Source organism: Aptenodytes patagonicus, chromosome Z (genome assembly GCF_965638725.1).
Source record: "Aptenodytes patagonicus chromosome Z, bAptPat1.pri.cur, whole genome shotgun sequence".
Lineage (NCBI taxonomy): Eukaryota > Metazoa > Chordata > Aves > Sphenisciformes > Spheniscidae > Aptenodytes > Aptenodytes patagonicus.
In genome coordinates, this window is record NC_134982.1 from 68,321,596 (window position 1) to 68,343,312 (window position 21,717).

Consider the following 21,717-nt stretch of genomic DNA (forward strand, 5'->3'; position numbering starts at 1 on the left):
GGGGGTTGGTTTTGTTTTAAGATAAGTAAGTACTGTTTAAAGAAATGGACTTCATTCGGCTTTTCAATTAGCATTAAAGAGCAGAGTTGTTTCATTCCCAAAAGAGTCTCAGGCATTCATTGTAAGATAACTAACCACTGCCTCTTCAATAATTAAGCACTACCAAGAAAAGACCAATACAACCAAGGACATTGGTTGTTCCCCAGAAACCATTAGAGATAGCCATATTATAGCAATTACAACTTCATGCGACTACACTTCTTGTAGCCAAATAACTTAGACAACTCAGTACGCTGTTTTTCTGAGTTTAGAGAAATCCCAAAACAATTACCAATTTCGATTTCCAGCAAATACAGAAAATAGTAGGACTTTTACAGACGCAGTTTTTTGTTTTCTTTAAGCTCCCAGTCAGAATCTACATTCTCTGGGATCCCTCTCTCCCTTCCAGAAAATGAAGGGGACTGGAAAAGCAGCATGGAGTAATTTTATCCCCAAGAGAAATTACCTTATAGAAGCAAGGGCACCAGCCACATGCTGGTAAGGGCTGCAGAATATTTGTATTTCCTTCTAATAGCTATCTAAATAAAGCCACATTATCTTTCACATAGACAAAATACCTTCTACCCCACATACAAACTCTCAGCTTGGCACAAAACTACCAGAAACCCTTCATCAAATGTATGTTTCTGGAACTAAATATTATTGAAATAATTGGCTACACCATGTTCAGTAACTGTACATCACCTTCTATATACACCTCAAAAGAGTGGGCCTTGGTAATTTTGTGCAAGTTTCAACTAAATATACGCAAACATTTAAAGTCTTTCTAGTTACTATGCACTTGTTATGACAGTTTTAAACACTATGGATCCCAAAATGTACTTTTGATCAAAGGACAACATACTTTCTTATTCATACGTACTAACGTAGAACAAGTTACAGTTCAATAAATGCATACTTGAAATCAACTTATAAGAGAATGCGAACCTGACAGTCTCCCTCTTTACTGAAAACACACTTACTTTTTACAAAGGTCAGCTGACACCTTGGATAGTCAAGAAGTAGTAATACATGCAACAGTTTTGCTACCAGACCATTTAAGTTCCTAGGAAAATTACCTACAGACTAAAAATATTGCCCTAAAAAATTCTCTTACTACCAGTATTTTCAGTGCTGAATGTATCCTATAAGCCACTGTCTACAACCAAAGGGACAACAGAGCTTGAAGAGCTTCAGTGTTCTGTACATCCCACTGCGCCAATTAAAGAAATACCACATTTTAGAGGGGATTCACAGAACATACAGAAAAAACAAACTCCACATAAAGGAGAGGCTATGAAAATAAGAGCCCCATGCATACTGTTCAGTGTTTGTTAGACTTAAAAGATCATGATGAATAGTCCTCTGTCACCCAAGAAATGCCTGCAAAATAATCAGGTCAAGAAGAACAACTGCTCTGAGTTTGAACTGAAGCAGAGTTATTACATGAGGTTGTGCTCCTCTGCATGGTTTAGCAGCATCACTGTAATGATTTCAGAAAGGCATTCTAAACCTCCTCCATCTACATTTAATAATTATCTATATATTTGTGTCCTGGTTTCGGCAGGGATAGAGTTAATTTCCTTCTTAGTAGCTGGTACAGTGCTGTGTTTTGGATTTAGGATGAGAATAATGTTGATAACGCACTGATGTTTTAGTTGTTGCTAAGCAGTGCTTAACACTAGTCAAGGACTTTCCAGCTTCCCATGCTCGACCAACTGAGGAGGCTGGGGGTGCACAAGAAGCTGGGAGGGGGCACAGCCAGGACAGCTGACCCAAACTGGCCAAAGGGACATTCCATACCATGTGACGTCATGCTCAGTACATAAACTGGGGAAAGCTGGCCAGGGGGCCGCTGCTTGGGGACTGGCTGGGCATCGGTCAGCAGGTGGTGAGCAATTGCATTGTGCATCACATGCTTTGTATACTCTTTCATTATTATTGTTATTATTACTGTTTTATTTTCTTTCAATTATTAAACTGTTCTTATCTCAAGCCCAGAGTTTTCTCACTTTTACTCTTCTGATTCTCCTCCCCCATCCCACCGGGGGGTGGGGGGGAGAGTGAGCGAGCAGCTGTGTGGTGCTCAGTTGCCGCCTAAGATTAAACCACAACAATTTGAGAATCTCCTGTGAGGAGACTTACTACAGTAAAGTGAGACAAGCTACTGAAAAGAGTATTAGCTTTATCAGAGCTACCTTTGCCAGAGGAGCCAGTATATACCTATCTCCTCTTCCTCCCGGCTTTGCATCAGGCTGAAGGGTACAGAACTACACAAGTTAAATTTGGCAGAACTTTCATACGTAATAAACAACTTACCATTAGACAAAAATAAGCCTGTCCAACCAGAGATCAAGATTCTACCTAAGGAGTGGAAAAGTCTCCCTTGAAGGAGGAAGTGTCATTTACTATGTTCCTGTGTTAATATCAGACATGCAATCCCCTCAAAATTCAGTTATGTTCTTCAAGTAATTACCAGTTTTATGTTTTGGTTTATTTTCTTAAATGATAGGGGGGTCCTCTTATTTAAGAACAACTAAAAAAGCTTGATTTTAAACTATTTGATTTTAAAATTGGTTGTTATCACCTTAAGCTGACACCAACTTCGCATACCATGCCTGAAAAATAAAGTGAATGCTTCCTTTACTTGAGGAATTTGTGTTCTAAAAGTTTTGTTTAGGAAGCTCAAACCTTGCTATCAAGTTTTTAAAAGTGTTCCCAGTGTTAAATATTCATGACACTATCAGAAAATACTAGTATTTTATACTATTATTCTTTAAATGAAATATCATTTAATCTAATCTTAAAGCTCTTTGGCTCTAATATGGCTTAACAACAATGCAGTTTCAGTCTTTACCTGGTGAAGAATAATAAATCCAGCAAACATGGCAAGTTTACATTAGTTCAGCTACTTTTTACACATCCTTTTACTATGTGAATGCATACAGAGTTAAAACCAGCTTCATATACAAGGCATTTTTTGATAGGTAAGTGGCATGGGAGGTCTTTCATTATATTTAAATTACCTGGAATATGCTATTATACTGTTTTAGTTAAGATACCACTTCTTATCAAGAATTTCAAAACCCACTGACAACAATGATGACAAGACTTGGAGTCATGACAGATTTGTCATCAAAGAGCAGCAACAAAGCTGGTGAAGGGTCTAGAGCACAAGTCTTATGAGGATCGGATGAGGGAACTGGGGTTGTTTAGCCTGGAGAAAAGGAGGCTGAGGGGAGACCTCATCGCTCTCTACAACACCCTGAAAGGAGGTTGTAACAAGGTGGGGGTCGGTCTCTTCTCCCAAGTAACAAGAGATAGGACGAGAGGAAATGGCCTCAAGTTGCGCCAGGGGAGGTTTAGATTGGACATAAGGAAAAATTTCTTCACCAAAAGGGTTGTCAAGCACTGGAACAGGCTGCCCAGGGAATTGTTTGAGTCACCATCCCTGGAGGTATTCAAAAGACGTGTAGATGTGGTGCTTAGGGACATGGTTTAGTGGTGGAGTTGGCAGTGTTAGGTTTACGGTTGGACTCAATGACCTTGAGGGTCTTTTCCAACCTAAATGATTCTACAATTCTACATGTTAACATCATTTCATCAGCTACAGCTGCTAAGCACAAGCTACTATGGTCTGATTTTATTGATAAAACACCTTATTACTACCTGGAAAATGTGAATGGTTTCTCATTTGCCGTATTAACATGAAGTACCTTTGAACTATAAGCATTGTGCAACATTTTTTATGACCAATTTGAAAAGCAACCTAATTAGTGACTACCATGCAATGATATGCAACTGGTTTACACAAATTCAAAGGTGTCAGATTTGTTTTTACTAGAAAACCTCTATATAACTGGAATGAACAAAGACTGCTTTGAGTGCTCATGCACCTTTTTCCAGCTAAATTTATTCATTCAATAACAACAACTTACCTCTCGCTATATATCCTGTCATTTCTTTAGCTCATCATATTTACAACACTAGCATAACCTTTAACTACTCTGACAAAGCCTCATTAACAATATAAGCATTAAAAAAAAAATCAAGAAATCAACATCAAATATAAACTACTTTTATTCTACTACATGGTGCATTTCAAAGGGATCAAAAAACTGGCAAGGTAGCATTGAAAACCTATGTTGTTGGAATCTATTCACTTTGATATCTTTAATAAGCATATCTACTTCCCACCTACCCCACCTCACCATGGCATACTTGTAATGTGAAGATGTTATGATACAAAAAGATACACCTCATCTTCCTTTTATGGATATCGTAACAGAAACAATTATTTGCTGAGACATGACCATGATGAGTAGAGACCCAGAGAACCTTATTCCCATAAACAGTACTTCCATAAGGACAAACTATAATTTTGCACAGTACCCAAAACTTGCAGTTCTTAATGACTACAGACTGAGAAAAATTACAGCTTGAAAACAAGATGATTTCAGTCGAATGACAGCTGTTGAATTCTTGTTTCTGCACTTAAAAAGCACACGTACCTTTTCCTAAATGTGTATTTATACTCATGTATCTAGCTGTTCCTGTAAGGCTCTTGTGTTCTCGATATGGTATGTGCTTCTTCGTTTCTGCATCTATATACTCCTTTGCCAAACCAAAATCTATAATATGAATAATTTGCTGGGTTTTGTTTCCAGGTCGTCCTATTAAGAAGTTCTCAGGTTTTACATCTCTGTATATCAAGTTCTTTGAATGGACATATTCCATACGAGAAATCTTTAATAAAAGGAAAAAAACGATAGAAAGTTTAGTTTAAGCTTCAGGTTGCCACACTAAATTGCGGTAGAAGCTAAATATCCTACATTGACTTTATGTTTAGAGGAAATCAACCCTTCTATCACCTTAAAACCAAAAGGCTATTGCTTTTAACAAGGTATCTCCCAGTTAAAGTAAATGGAAATTGTACACATCCCCTAAGTAGATACACCACATCATGTATTGGAAACTTCCACACTGGACTTTAGACATGAATCAGTATATAACAGAAGTTATCTTTTTTAAGAACAGCTGGCACCAAGTATGTTCTGTGCACATTAAAACTATAACCAGAAATTATGTCATCAAACAACGAGCAACAAAGGTCCATGTAGATCTATCACATAAAGGTATAAATGAGAGAAGCACTGAAAGTTCACCAATATGTATATGACCGCCATTCTAGCTGGAATGCTTTCTATTAAAATTTGTATATTCAGAAAGGAACAGCAAGTATTAAACAAAGATGATCTTTGGATCCGTGATGATTTGAGCATTTTACAAGATGAACTTAGATGGCGGCAAATTTTTCAGCAGGGCCTGTTGTGACAGCGGGAATGACAGTACAAGGGGGAATGCCTTTAAACTAAAAGAGGGTAGATACAGATAGACTAGATATAAGGAATAAATTTTTTACGCTGAGGGTGGTGAAATACCGGCACAGGTTGCCCAGAGAGGTGGTGGATGCCCCATCCCTGGAAACATTCAAGGTCAGGTTGGACGGGGCTCTGAGCAACCTGATCTAGTTGAAGATGTCCCTGCCCACGGCAGGGGAGTTGGACTAGATGACCTTTAGAGGTCCCTTCCAACCCAAACTATTCTATGATTCTGTAACTTTGTCATTTTGGCTGTAAATAAGCTGAATATGTCTACATGTCTATAGTTGCAGGCCTCTTACCCAATTACAGCTGTGTTTTAAACAGCTATTTTTACCCTTCATGGGTAAAAATATCACTACTTATTTAGGGAAGTGGAGGTTCAGTATCATTAATATTTCATAAGGACTTATTTAAAATACATTGTATCAAGGTAAACATGCAAAGCCTTATTTCACTTTCTCTCTCTTTCCACTTCCACCCACCCTCAAGTAGGAGCCAAAACAGGAAATCTTCAAAAAAAGGGAAAAATCCTTCATTGAATAATCTTGTGCTATTTTAGTATTTCTGGAAGGGTTTGGAGGATTTTTTGTTTGTTTGCTTTCTTTCTTTCTGAGAATGCCCACGAAAAATATTTATGCTATTTAGGAGTCCCATCATCCAGCTGCTTTTGTGGATTAAAATTATTTTTATTTCACGAAGGTTTTCTTTTTAATTGAGTATGTCAAACTAAAATTCATGATTTCAGGTTGTGATTATGAGAACTCAGAAGACACAATGAAACGATATTCATGCAATGATTCCTGAAAAACTAGAACAAAGTAAATGAAAGTGACATAAGACAGCCTTCCTGATAAAACTGTATCACAGGCTCTTTAGAAGCCACCAACACCAATTTAAAACATGGGAAGTGCAAATCTCTTAAGTGAAGTAAGCATTTAATCCATTGAAAATTGACTTAGTTATTCTAATGAACACTCAAATTAACATCTATTCTACTTACCAACTGTATGGCTATCATAAGAACGGTTTTAAGAGAAAATGTCCTACCACACAAGTCAAATAAATCTTCCAGACTAGGTCCAAGTAGTTCTAGCACCATAGCATTATATTTGCCACATGGGCCAAAATAGTAAACCTGAGGTATTCCATCTGTAAAATGAAGATACAAAATAATTATAAGGGATTAAATAAGATTAATGAACATACCAATAAAATTCCTACCTGATTTCAAGTTGATCTGAAGTTAAAAATACATTTTTCACACAAAAGCAACAATAAAACCTCATAAAAACCACAGGTAAAAGATACAACAGGAGTAATGAAGGTAGTACCAGTTTCATTAAATATTTTATGAATATTACATATTTGAATTGTGAAAGATTTAAAGCTTTTTATAAAAAATAAAAGTCAGAACCTATCTGTTAGGTTTTGTAACAGTAAATTGAAACAGGATTTTAAAAAGGTATGAAGAGAGGTTTAAATAAGCTCCTTTTAAAAAAAAATAGGCATTTAAATTAAACTTTTTAAATTAAGGCTATGACAAACCTACATTCAGGAATAAAACCACCTTATTATCTATAGAAATCATGTAAAAATCTAAGAGAGTAATGAATCCTCAAGTTTAATGAGACATTAAGTCAAGTTTTAGATGCATCATCAAAATAAAAATACCATAGATGACAAATTGTTATAGTAATCACTTGTTAGTATTAATTTTTTCCAAATACAAGCATTTTCTACTTAAATTTGCACTGGAAGGCTTCTCCTGTCTTCTCTTCCTCCATTATTTTTTGTTTCTGTTTAGATAGTACATAAAAGAAAACATTTTTCTTAAATGTGAGTTAGTCCATTAAAAATCTAAACACCACAGAGTGGAAGTTCAGGGGTTTTTTAATCTAGATTTATAGTAAAATGTATAGTAGATTGAGATTTCTTAATTCAAACCATATGAAGGACAGGGATTTTTTTAATGTAATCCTAAGAACAGATGACAAAGGGAATTTTTAGAAGTCTCAAAGGGTACCTATGATAAAGATTCTCCCTGATTTCACTTCTGAAGTATCACACCAGACACCACTCTTAACTTCTTAAATTCTTTCAAAAACTGATATCCAGAAAAAATCCATTAAATTCTATTCTTACTGTCATATCATTAAAATGATTTAGAAGAAAAAGATCTTTGAATAAAACACAATTTCACATTTAAAATTTTATACTAAAACCACACATTTTTCAGCTTTAGTTGTGTGGGGTTTTTTTACTTAGAAAACTATTAAAATAAAAATTAAGTTCAGAACAAAACACACATTGTTTCCAAACACAATATATGGGAGCAAAGATATCCCACTGTATACTCAGGTAACAATCTCTTAAATACTCTGTAAACAGATATAAAATACATCTACCTAGGAGGGTGAAAGGCAAATTTAGCATTAAAGCTACATTTGTTTTCAAATCTTGCATGGAGTCTAAAATGTGAACTGTCACTCTGATATCTTATTTCTAAGTTTAACATTTTTCCTGATGTAAAATAAGCGTTATATTCTCCAACACAAAATACCTGAAGAATATGTTAATTTGCTGTTCATAAAAACTATAAAAAACAAAGACAGTACTATTGTGTCGAAAAATTTATTTTTGTTGGGTTTTCTATGGCAGCATTCCAGAAACCCTGACAGGAACACATCCTTAAATTACACGTTTCCTCAGACAGCTGGCGATACCGAGGCCATAATGTCTTGAAAACTAGGGCTGAAAGTCACATGCATTGCACTGAGAAGACTCCCTTACTATCTAGTCTGTTACCAGAATCATTGAACAAAGGTCTCCTCATGTGCACAACTTAGACTAGCAAAACTACAAGTTACCTGAAAAAATTACTTCTGTTCTTTTCCCTGAACAGAAGCATAATAAGCATGTCCATATAATAAGGCTTCCCCGGCACAGCAGGAGAATCAGTTAAATATGTTTAACAAATGAGTTAAAGGTATCTAAACCTTTAGTAGAGACATAACCAACTTTCAGTTTAAGTTAGCAATGCAGATAAGATCACCCACTTCATTAGAAAGTGCTTCCTGAAAGAATATTTGACAAGATAAATGCAGGCATCAGAAGACTGGGAACGTTCTTTAATATTCTCAAGCACTGCATTTACAATTACGCTAGAAACAATGCTACGTTCTATCTTCATCTGCATATATAATCATATACCTTATCAACACAATGAACAGCACATATATTCCAAAAATTAATACGAAAATATTCTGCCTTTCTGGACCTTATAGCTTTATATAAACACCTGCCTTGAGAAGCCAGGCAATCCAGAAGTTAAAAAAATATCAGTATTTAAAGCCTTATGATCCAATTTTACTTTCACCTTTTTGTACATATCCATTGTGTGACTATATAATTAAAAATAACTTGATATCATTGCCTCTATCCATCTTGCACTTCCTTATATGCACAGGACCTCTTCCTCATTCAGCAGAATAAATTTTGTTCACTTAAAGCTAGTTATTCTGGATTTTTTTTTGCTCTTCAGTATGTATCCTGTGTGTGTCATTTAGTCTAAATAGTCAATACTCTGAAAACATGTTTTTCCTTTCATGTGAACTTTTTTCTACAGTGTTCATCGTTACAATACTGTACTATATAGAACTACAAAATCTATTTCAGAATACCCTAATGAAACACTGGATTTCGCCTTCCTTCTCTGCAGATCAAATGTAAGTTTAAAAATGAAAACATCCCTAACTCTGTGTGTTTTTTGAGGTACATCAAGTCTCAAGTTTTTCATACCTTACTACAGCGCTACTTACACTGAGGGAACAGATTTTTAATTGTGTCCACTACAGCTTTGGGGGGGGGGGGGGGGGGGGGGGGGGAAGACAACCACACCTTAATGTTTTAGCAAAACCAAAAGCAAACGAATGCAGCATTTTTAGGAACATTTTCACTAATCTCTTTTCCTACAAGTAAGAATAATGAAAGCCCCTAAAAATCCAGTTTAATTGTTCAATTTTCTGAAGACTAGAGTTTCCATCTATTTTTTACATATGCATAATCATACCCATATCTATACTAATATACTTAACATGCATAATCATACCCATTTCAGAAAGACTTCACAAGAGCAGCTTATTGCTACTAATGAAGAAGCAGAGAGCACACTGCACACAACATCAGAACATGGTACAAGACAGTGTTTTTAATTTTAAAAATATCATCCCTAATTATCAGATAATGGATCAGAAAATATATTTGTACACATAAGGGGATATCATAACTCTAGAATTCAAGTTTTCTGCCTCCACTTTCTGGTATGGTGGAATTACACGTGGAAATGTGGATGTATCTGCAGCAGCAAATTAAGTTATCCAACAGATGTACAGAAACATAAATAAAAAAAAAAACCCAAACACACCTGAGCATATAAAGAGAAAGAAAAGCACTGGGAATTTGGAAAAAAAGAGCACCACTTGCAATGGCCTGAGGCATATTCTGAGAATCTCTGTTTACAGACCTTAACTCCAAAATATTCTCATGAGAAGTTAAGTCTCCTCTATTACCACTGCATCTGCTCTGTGTCTCTTTATAACATTTTAAAATATTTAACGCCCTTCAAAAATACAGAAGCCAGAAGACTTTTGGGCTTTGTCTAGATTTATAGAACATGTCTGCATGACTACATGGTAGTAAAAGAGGAAACATTTGTAGAAAGGTATTGTGACATTGTCAGATTTGTAGGCAGAATTGCCAATTTCAGAAGTGTGTTTATAGGAGATGTCAAAAACACCCTTTATTCTACCACATCATATCATAAAAGCACCACAGCAACTCCTGTTAAGTATACATCCAGGGCAGGGAGACTGTTTCAGCTGTGATCAATTTCATTTTATTTAACATGGCAAGAATAGTACTTATTCTACCTACAACACTCGATCTTCTAATCAGACAAAAACTCCAGAATACCACAAAATTTGTTTTACATGTTGTTACTAATGTCTGCAAGGCAGATACAGAGTATTAAGTCTAAAATTGCCTGTGTTCATAAAATCATTTCATATTAACAGTTTAAATTACTAAGAGTTTGGGGGTTTGTTTTGGTTTTTTAATCAAAATAGTCTTACTGCTTCTGCTTAAAAACAATAACCTAACATCATTCTGTTATTTGCATTATTTCTTCATGTCTCTAGATCTCCAGAAGAAAAGTCAGAAAGTAACATGTTATTAATAAAGAGTATCTGGGTTTTTTTCCCCCACAACAGAGATATAAATTTAAATTCCTTTTCATAAATCTTTAAGAAAAATAGGGTAAGTTAGAAAAGCAAAGAAACTTTCACTTCTAGGAAATGAAGAATTCACCCTTTTGTTGGCAGGATATTCCAACACTTACTACCAATTAAGAGCATGTATTTTATTTCCATTTTTATAAGTCTGGCTTCAACTATTGAAGCCCTTTGGTGTAAGAACGTAAGAGGAAAATACTGGGAACCTGTAAGACACATCCCAGTCTTCTTTCTGTGAAATTAAAGAAGTCAATGTTCTTAGGTATCTTGCTCAATAATATACTTCAATTACTATTCAACCCTTTCTATTAGCTTGACAGATCTTCTGTCCCATTCTCAAAAATCCTTTTTAAAAAGAAGTACCCCTTCCCCAAATTATGTGCAGAATTCAAATGTCACTATAAAGTTACAAGTAACTTTCTATTTTTCTACCAATGAAGAAACTTACCTGTAGCCAAAAAATAGTATTACATACTCCTACTAAACGACTTTAACACTAAAACATCTAATTCCTTTCTAGGCTTACAAGTCTGAATACAGTATCCTTATTTTCTGATATGAGTCACATTTGCTTATCCCTAGATATTTATATTTGCTCACAAGTAGAACACTTCCATTTGAATGGACTCAACTTACTAAAGCCATGTACAATGCTTTATGTGACTGCCCTGTCATAAAATTGTAAATCCATTTTCAACCAATATGACTTTCAATCTAATTTTACTCATGGCAAAAACCAAGAAAGTCTTGACTTGGAAATTCACTGCTTGAATACTGCTTGGATTCCAGTTTCTAGAAAAGTTAATTTTCATTAGCCACCTAAAACATTACTGCTGTACACCAGTGGTCCCCAAAATAGAGTGCACACACCCAAAAAGTGGGCAAGACTATCCACTGGGGTGCTGGAAAAAAGATGAGAACATGTATTTATTTTTTATCTAAAAATAAGAAACAAGGCTTTGCTAATATTAAATGTATGGCTTGACACTGGAGGCCTCACTCAGTCAGATGGTGTGTCACACACGGTACACACAGGAGAGATCCCGGCAGAAGAGTGGGAATGCGGAGATGATGACAGTAGTGTACTCATTTGTTCACTCACTTTTGGCTTATTGCAGTTTACGTGTGCCCAGTTAAGTGGATTTATGGATTACATTATCTAGTTTTCACTAAACTACCCCTCACAAAACAGACAAGTGGCTTAAAACGACTCCTACGAAGAAACCACACATTGAAGATAATGCTACTAATGCCAACACAACCAAACAAGAAAACAGCAGAGCTGACACTTCTCCTACTCCTTGTACAAGCTTATTTTCAAGAATTTCTTGAAAAGCTAACTACAGAAAACTATCACCTTGTGTTTATCAGATCAAGAAAACTGTATTTAGTATTCCCTATAAATTATCATGCAGTGATAAAAATTGTACATCAAAATCAAAAATATTACCAAAATTCCATCATCATCATCATCAAAATATCAAATAAGGGGCACATATCCTCCAGTTAGCCATTTTTCCATAACCATATACATTGCAATCCCTCCAGTATTTTACTATTAGTAAGTCAGACTTATACTTTGCTTTATATTCAGAGAGTAGAAAAGGAAAACAAGTGTTGTTTTCTTTTCTCCTGTTCCCAGTTTCTTAGCACTGAGTAATGAGTTATTGAATAGAACCACCTCTGTCATGTGTCAAGACTGGTTTATCACTCAAATGCTTTACTCCACCATGTTTAGGTACATGATGTCCAGAAAGTTTTTAAAGCTGACAGGTCTGACTTCCTCTGTAACGATGACAAGATAAAACATTAGGATAAAGAAAACATTATTGGTAGATTACACCTGTACCTGTCAAACATCTTTAAAATAAAGAAAATCAAGCAGAAGTTATTTCTAGTTGTTTTGGGTTTGCATGGCAAGGTTTTGGTAGCCAGAGGGCTACCAGGGTGGCTTCTGTGAGAAGCTGCTAGAAGCTTCCCCTGTGTCCAATAGAGCCAATGCCACCAGCTCCAAGATGGACCCGCTGGCCAAGGCTGAGCCCATCAGCGACAGTGGCAGTGCCTCTGTGATAACATATTTAAGAAGGGGGGGAAAAAAAAACCCTGTGCAACTGCAGCTGTAGAGAGGAGTGAGAATATGTGAGAGAAACAACTCTGTAGACACCAAGGTCACTGAAGAAGGAGGAGGAGGAGGTGCTCCAGGTGCTGGAGCAGAGATTCCCCTGCAGCTCATGGTGAAGACCATGGTGAGGCAGGCTGTCCCCCTGCAGCCCATGGAGGTTAACGGTGGAGCAGATAGCCACCTGCAGCCCATGGAGGACCCCATGCCAGAGCACACGGATATGCCTGAAGGAGACTGTAACCCCATGGAGAGCACACGCTGGAGCAGGCTCCTGACAGGACCTGCGACCCCATGGGGGACCCACGCTGGAGTAGTTTGTGAAGAACTGCAGCCCATGGGAAGGACTCACATTGGAGAAGTTCATGGAGGACTGTCTCCCATGGGAGTAACCTCATGCTGGAGCAGGGGAAGAGCGTGAGGAGGAAGGAGCAGTAGAGGCAACGTGTGATGAACTGACCACAACCCCCATTCCCCATCCCCCTGCACCACTGGCGGAAGAGGTAGAGAATTCAGGAGTGAAGTTGAGCCCAAGAAGAAGGGAGGGGTGTGGGGAAGGTGTTTTAAAGATTTGGGTTTATTTCTCATTATCCTACTCTGATTTGATTGGTCATAAATTAAACTAATTTTCCAAAGTCAAGTCTGTTTTGCCCATGACGATAATTAGTGAGTGATCACTCCCTGTCCTTATCTCAACACACAAGCCTTTCGTTATATTTTCTCTCCCCCATCCAGCTGAGGAGGGGAGTGATAGAGTGGCTTTGGTGGGCACCTGGCATCCGGCCAGGGTCAACCCACCACACTAATTCATGATCATTACCCACCTTGGCTGCTATCTTTTTCAAGAACTTCAGCATCAAACCTCATTTAAGCCTGAGGCTACATGCTGTTCACTACTATTATCTAATGCAATATACATAATGACTAGGCATGAACACAGGTCTGTATCTTAAAGCAAAAATTCCAGCTACTTGCTTTAACACAGATACTACATAGTAGCCGCAATTATTGCATGTGCGTGTCCTCATTCAGAAAAAAATAACTTGATAAACAAGCAGCAGAGACTGACTGTCAAAGAAATATGTAACACACAGGTCAATGGCAATACCACTTGTACTTAACCTTGTGTTCCCAATCTACCACTGACTTAATTTTGATCCGTATCTTGGCAAAATATCTCTATAAAATACAACCTAAATTTGTAAAGCTATTAATCAAGTAGCTTTTCAGTTTCTTGTAATATTAGTTTCCTTTTAGAGGTTCCTCTAAGCCAGTCAAGAAACACACCTGTGATCTGCGTTATATCTTATTGCCTAGATTATCTGTTCAATCAGATCCATAGATGTCAGTAAAATACACAAGATTGTACTTGCAGAACAAGCTGCTTCGTATTCAGCTTCCTATACCCCACTGCCTTTTATATGTTGTTTTAATTTCCATATATGGCAATTCATTGGACACAAGAAAATACCCTGAGTAGATCAAAGATTTGCAGTAACAGCCAGCTTCCACAGCACATTCGTACTGGTACTCTGTCAAGGACACAATTCAACAACCTGCCACAAACACAAGGATTCCCTACTAAGACTACAGAATCTGGCCTGAATCCTCTGAAAGTAAGAGATTACAAAAGCCAGGATGGTGCCAGATGTGGTTTTTGACTTGAACCAAAGCAGGATACAGAGAAGGCCATACAATCTCCAGAAATGGAACAACTTTACGGCTACTGAAACCATGATCATCCATGCACTGTAAAACTCTAAACATGGAATGAGACACTATATAAGCAATATGGCATTTTAGCAGTGCTGAAGTCATGTTGGAGGCATGGAACACAACATTTAGACTACACTTCTTATTTACAAATATAAGAGTATGTAACATGAAATAGTACTATAACAGTGAGATTTTTCCATTAAAATAGATGTAATATAAATATTTACATTACTAAAACAGAATTAAACATGCATTTTTTTATTGTAAGCCTTATTAAACCAAATATGCATTTATCTAACATTCACAATGTTCTGTGAACTATACCATTAAGCCTCCTTCACAATTACAGCTATTATATTTTATATAAAACACAGTGATTAATCTCTGAAATCTGTGTGAGATATCATTTTCCAAGATTAATACAAATTTTTGTATACCGCCAGGCTTCTTATGGTCAGTAATTATTGTTTCTCAGAAACATTAACATGTGCACCAATAAGTTACATTTAAATTTATGCAGCTGCCACTCTTACCAGATCTGTTGCACTTACTCTAGGGAAAAAAAATTACTTTAAATACAAATTGAGAAAATTCTGTACATTTCCTTAAGCCAAATGCTGGACTGGAATAAAACAAGAAAAACTGCCAGCAACATTTCTTATGGTTTTTGTTGGAGTATACTTAAAAAAATTTGTAATTATCATCATCATTCATTCACTTAAATGTATATATTAGTATATTCACATCAGTAAGTGAGCAGCTCAACTTCCCTGTTAAAGTATATTGGCAGCAACAGAACTCAAAACTGAGTCAGCTTTTTCCCCAAACAACTCACAACAAAACCACAGCAGTCATCAGTACACAGATTAATAGTGCATATGAACAGATACCTCTTCAGTCAGGAGATTCATTATTTGATTCAGTTTAAGTGCTTTTAACAATAAATTTTTTAAATCAAGCATAGAGCATAATTTTCTAAGTTCACCTGCCCTGTATTTTTATTATTTAATAGAGATTAAAAAACACTTCAACTGCTTATTGTATATTCTCCTACATAATAACCCCAAAGTAGAACAAAAGTAATAAAGCAGGACAGCATTACTAAATTAAAAAAAAAAAATCAGTTTTCAGTTTAAGAGCAAATTCTCACTTAAGTGCCTAAGAGTACAGCTCAAAGCAACGTTCATGTGAAGTTACTAAAAAAATTCACTTTGCATTTGTAGTGAGTGACTGTTAGCAAGATATATGGACAGGTTGTGAAGTGAGACAACTCAAAGACACACACATAAGAACTCATAAAACATTATTTACATACGTAAAACTAAGACTGCCCTGAACTGAGTTACTTGCTAACTCTGTAGTTAACAGCTAGGCATTTTGTCTTCAACTTTTGCTGTTACTGATTGTTAGAAACGTAATGCACTTGTTTTAGAAATGAAATTATATTCTAAAATCTGAAGCTCCAGTAAATTATTACTGCTTTATTAAGTACTGGGAACATTCCATTAATTAATATGTTTGCACATATATCACATTAGAGTACTCTTGTAAAAATCTTCTTTTCAAACTCACTTCAAACCCCAGTAACTTCCATATTTTTTTATCCTATAATAACAGCAAGTGAAGGGTGCCAATCTCAAAATATTTTGAAAAATACAGAATGGGATTAGTTACTTTAGATTGCTTCTATAAGATCCATGAAGAAAAATGATCACTTGTTACATTAATCTAGCTACAAATTACTTATAGCACTACCATCAAGCAGACTTGTTTTTGAGATACTTCCTCATTATATAGTAGAACATAAATTCAGTAAATAAGATACTATCTACCAATTGAGAAAGGAATTAAGAGACCATCATAAAGCGATGATAATTTTGTCTTGGGAAGAGTTATAGCAGAGCACAGATGCTGATACACTGTGATGAAGCCATGCTGTGCTGCACTTTCATCCACAGACTGAAGTGCAAGGCAGGGTGGCTGTGGCCCAGAGGATGAGCTAGAAGTGATCTCAATAGCAATCTGAAACCCCATGGTCCTCTCCCATACAAAAGTAGTATTTTTAGTGGTTCACAGCAAAAGATTTAAAAAAAAAAATCACTTATCACTACCTTAAATACAAAAGATAGCCTCCTCTTCAGTGCCAGTATCTACACCATGCATTCTATATTCTGAATAGAGTTGTATAAAAAAATTGAAAAGGTGTCATTGAACATTTAAATCTCGCACACACACTCAAGCTGGTCTGAACTGAAATTAGATGAAGAACCACATTTTTGTTACCATAAATATTTTTGTCTTTACCTACAGGAAAAAGCACTGAAGTACTGAATTTCATTTTTGGCATTCAGCCCAAATACCTTTTCAATACAGAAAACAAGGAAAAAACTATAAACAGCAATGTCCACCCTACCCGTCAACATTGAACACTTCCTTGTTATAAGGTACATTATAATGTACCTTATTTACATTAATCTCAAGCCTTAAGGCACTTGCACCAAAAAAAATCAGAAATTCAGAGTATTTCAAACTGACTTTGCTACATGCCCAGGCCAAAACAGTCAGTCTGGAGAATCCTGACATGCTCGAAATGCTACAATAAATATTCTACTGAGCCTGATTACCAAAATGGTGAGCAGACTCCACTCCCCTACAACAGCAGTTGACCACCATGCACAAACGCTTAGTACTTCCCTGGCTGCAACTTCTTAAGATTACATACAGACTTGTTCTTACACCAACAGCATTTACTAGCCCATACGTACACAAGTGGTAATGTTTCTGTATCTTCCAAAATCACAGTATGCCAGCACTGCAGTCTTCTTCAACCACTAACCCAACAGTAACTTTTTCATTACCGCTGTCCAAGTAGTACGATTCTGTATATGGCTACAGCAGGCTCTCATGACCTCAAAACTGAAAAATGTATTTTTAGATAGCAATGCAGAGCACATTTATCACATGGCTTAGTACCAAACCATAGAAAAGATTCTCATGTACAGAATGCAATACTTAGCATTCATTTTACACTGGCCATAACCTTTTAAAATACAGTACCTTTTTCCATAGTACACAAATATATATATATATTTATCTTATAAATGCACTGGCCAATAGTCACCCTGTAAGAAAAGTGTTTGACTGACAGTTTTAAGAGTGGAAGTGTTAACTAGACTTCAGCTAAAAGAACAGAAGTACAAAAATTAAGAAAAATAAAATACCATTAACATGACTGAGCATCTGCCTTCTCTGAAACATTAATACAGCAGTTTCAGAAGTAGGATAATCCACAGCTGAACAGATTTTTGTCCCTTTCAAAAATGACCTCAAATGAAAAACCAAAATCTAACAATGGATACCCCTTGTTGCTATAGTCAGGTACCATAGTGACAATCTGTTCTTAGAAAAATAGCAGCATTGCAGACACAAGTTCTACTAAGGCAGGTTAAGCAGCAGGAGCCGCCTGCCATTCTTTTGTTCCACTTGCCAGATAGGTAAGTACAAGAGAGTCCTCATTCACTTGTAAAGACTCCCAGGCATTATGATTAATGACCCACAGATTTATTAAGAAATGTTGGAAAAATCGGACAATAAAAGTTGAATAGTTTTTACGCTCCTCAACACATAACAATACATAACTTCTTTAATATGTACACAGACTCCTTACTGCAAGAGGGAACTGAACCATACTGTAAATACCTATCCATCAAAGAAACAAAACATTTTAAACGTTTTCACCAATAAGGTTTTTAAATTGAAAAAATCCCACATTAAGAAAAATCTCAGTTTTACTGCTCAATACTCAAATTGAGCCAGCAGTTACTGATTCCCCCCACCCCCCCCAAGTCCCTCCTAGTAGGAAAGCACACTGAATTTAGGTGCAGTTAAATTACGGGCATAGCACATGAAATACATTTACATCTCATCTTCTCACCATAAGGAGAAAGATTGACAGCGTAAAAGCTTAATACAAAAAAAATCAATTAAAAAGAATACAAAACTGTTTTCTATTCATTCCAAAAGTCCTGCTGTAATTTCAGGTAAGAAATTCAGCTATAGTTTTATTTGTAGTACTGCACTTATGATAATTTATCAGTTTATCTTATCATTCATACTTGGATATTAAGAAAATACTTTTAACTAAAATTTTATTAGAATTAAAGATATTTTAAATTCCATCTGTAGGTTGCTCATTCAGTTGACTAGAAATTTCTGCATACTGACTAAATGATCTCAAACTTCATGGGAAGAGCATGCTTACAGTTACTGAATGATAAAATATCGGCAGAAAAAGAGACAGCAATTTTCATAAAAATCTCTATTGGTATGTAAAACTTAAATGAAAGCTAAATAATGATGTGACCAAATTAAGCCACATCTTTAATTTAATAACTATTTTAATAAGTTTTAGATCCATTCCCTTGAATAATTAAAAATGTTTCAAAAAAAAAGCCCAAGAGTACATTAAAAGTTTCCTTTTTAAGAAAGATTCTTCACATTTTTCCCTGAGAAATACCTACATGCTACTGCACATTCACAGGCATGTTCAGTGAAAAGCATATCTGAGAGAAAAGTTACAGATTACAGGCCTTCTTTATGAGCAGATTCTCTCTGAAGGAATACAGTTTTGAAATGTTAATGCTTTCTCACGCAAGTCAAAAGTACTTTTTATTAAATACAAAGAATGAATACTTTCAGTTTGAAAATCTTGTGTATAAAAACTGCACATCTATCATATTTCATGTCTATTTTTTCCTTGTTCTTTCAGGGACCAGAACTATAAAAGATACCCCAAATTTTTTTCACTCAAGCATGTCTTCCATCTTCATGGCATTCAAGAACCAGAATAGCAAAATTCTTATCACAGAAATTAATAATAATAAAAAAAAATCTATCACAAGGCCATTAGAAAAGAAATAAAAAGGGATATTATAAGAATAAGTAAGTAGACTTGTAGTAGACAAATACTGGCTGGAGATAAGGGAATACCAAGAAAACATATGATTTCAAAATGCTACTCCTTCCATCAAGGGCGCTGACAAGATCAGGGGAAGCACTAAGATGCTCTGTTAAAAAGGGTTAGAAGGTAAGATAATCTGTTGCCCAATAATATTTTCTTTACTTGCTTTCAGGAAGGTATTTCAGGAAAATAACCTCATTTTCTTCCAGAACTATTCATTCACATGTTAATGCCTCTCCCTCCTCCCCATGCCACCCCTAAATAAACTGGGATTTCACAGGGGCTACAGGTATTTTATCCCTTAAGCTTCAGGTTATTTCACACTAAGCATGAGTCTGTTTGTAGCATAACCTGTGGAATTAATAGTTCTTATTTGTGAAAAATGAAGTTTTGATTATAGGAAATAATGACTCTGCTTACAAAATTGGAAAAGAAAGGGAGTACTATTCCCTTTCACCAGTTACTTCTGAAAGCATTTTTTAGTAGTCATTCGCTATTAATACACATGTATGCATGTATAGGAGGAGAACAAGTAGAAAGGCTATTTAATACAATTAAATGCAAAATAAGCAGTCCACACTCAGGTATAAAGCTATCAGCCAAATTACGAGAAGTTTTGTGGGGCTACACAAAAACAACTAAGGAACAGACTACTTCGTCATGATTAAGAAAGTCTGCAACTGTGGATTTTTAGAAGCTTAGAAGCCAGAAGGCTCCAGACAACTGGAACTGCTAGTACTGTGAGTAATTACTTATCAGAGAAACCTCCTATCTGCTCACAATTACTATACTTCAAATTTCTTCCAGCAATAACAGCTATTTTTGTACCTCCTACAATAGACTCTTCTGCCACTTGCACAATGAAGATACACTTCCTGCAATTTACTCTCTCTCTGACAAAAGTACAACTGCCCATAACGCAACACTATGTATACTGATAGATCTGGCATAAGATTTTTACTATCTCCTGTTCTATGTAGGAAGGATTAGCTCTTTCCTGAATTTATCACTTGGTCCATCAACTTTCTACCGCTATTAACACTATGTTTTCCAACTGTTCATGTGACTAAATTTCTTAAATCTACACCTGACAGTAAACACATAATGTCACAAAAAAATCAGTAAAATAAAACCAATTGCCTCAGATCACACAAGGACAGAAATTACATAATTTTGCAACTTTTTTCTAAAAGAATCTTAGGCTGCATAACTTCCTGGACTTGAGGGCCCAACTCCTGCAAAGATGGGAAAAGGGAGAGTGCTGCAGAAAGACAAGGAATCAGCAATTTTTTTTTAAACTTCTCTCTAAGAAGATGGGTGCGTGAACATCACTTTCTTCATGATGAGCCTTTCCCACAAAACCCATTAAAATGGGTCTCAAGTGGGGTGCCTGAGAAAGTCAGACAAGACTCAAAAAGGAGATAACAGGGTTCTATGCCTGCTGGGAGAGGCTTTCACTTTGGAATAAAACCAGGTTACTTTCAAAACAGAAGAGGTCAATATTTATGAAGAACCTTGTAGAAGATGGCTCGTAACTCATCAGTTTCATCTTGTTTTCATCCCAAAGGTCTCCTCATCTTCATGCAAAGCATCAGAGAGATCATTCTCCCTTACAGTACTTCAATGAGGCAACAGAAAAAGCAATAAAGTTGTTGCAACCAACAAAAAGGGTTATAAAGACTGAATGATATCCAAAGTAAAGCAGACTAACTTTGACTTGCCTACATTCTTACATTAAACACAGTCCCCCAATCTTATTCAGTAACCAAAAAGGTAAACAAAGTTACATTTGCTAAGACATTTTTCCCAACAAATATTCCCATAAGAGTTCCTACCTCTGAGAAGCATTGCCTGTTTTCTGCAGTCTGAACTAATAATTACAGCTTTATTCTTACCTCCACTACACAGCTCCTTTGCAATTTTAGATAGTTACACCTTGATTTTCACAGCTGGGTACTGTCCCTAACTTGTGGGTTGCCATGTCTCATTAGTTAAGCAATTAAGATCTCTGCTTTCTACTGATCAGCTATTTCACAATGCTGGTCTAGTGTACACTGACAATTTACAACTACTTACAAAAAACCAGACATTATACCCTGATGACTTTCTCTAATTAGCAAGCATATAAGACTCAACATTTTGACTAGACATTCTATAACTTAATTTTCCATCTCTAAACAGGAATAGACAATGTCATGTCTTGCAGAGAGT

General features: G+C 36.0%; 1 protein-coding gene across 5 annotated transcripts in view; it reads right to left on the reverse strand.

The window, feature by feature from the left end:
- Positions 1-21,717, reverse strand: part of CSNK1G3 (casein kinase 1 gamma 3) — an 83,676-nt gene that overhangs the window by 28,241 nt on the left and 33,718 nt on the right. For all 5 annotated transcript variants that reach the window (XM_076363366.1, XM_076363365.1, XM_076363362.1 and 2 more), the window contains exons 6-7: positions 6,424-6,572; positions 4,551-4,785 (exon numbers count right to left, since the gene is read on the reverse strand). In XM_076363366.1, the coding sequence (XP_076219481.1) occupies positions 4,551-4,785; positions 6,424-6,572 (384 nt within the window). The remainder of the gene's footprint in view (positions 1-4,550; positions 4,786-6,423; positions 6,573-21,717) is intronic.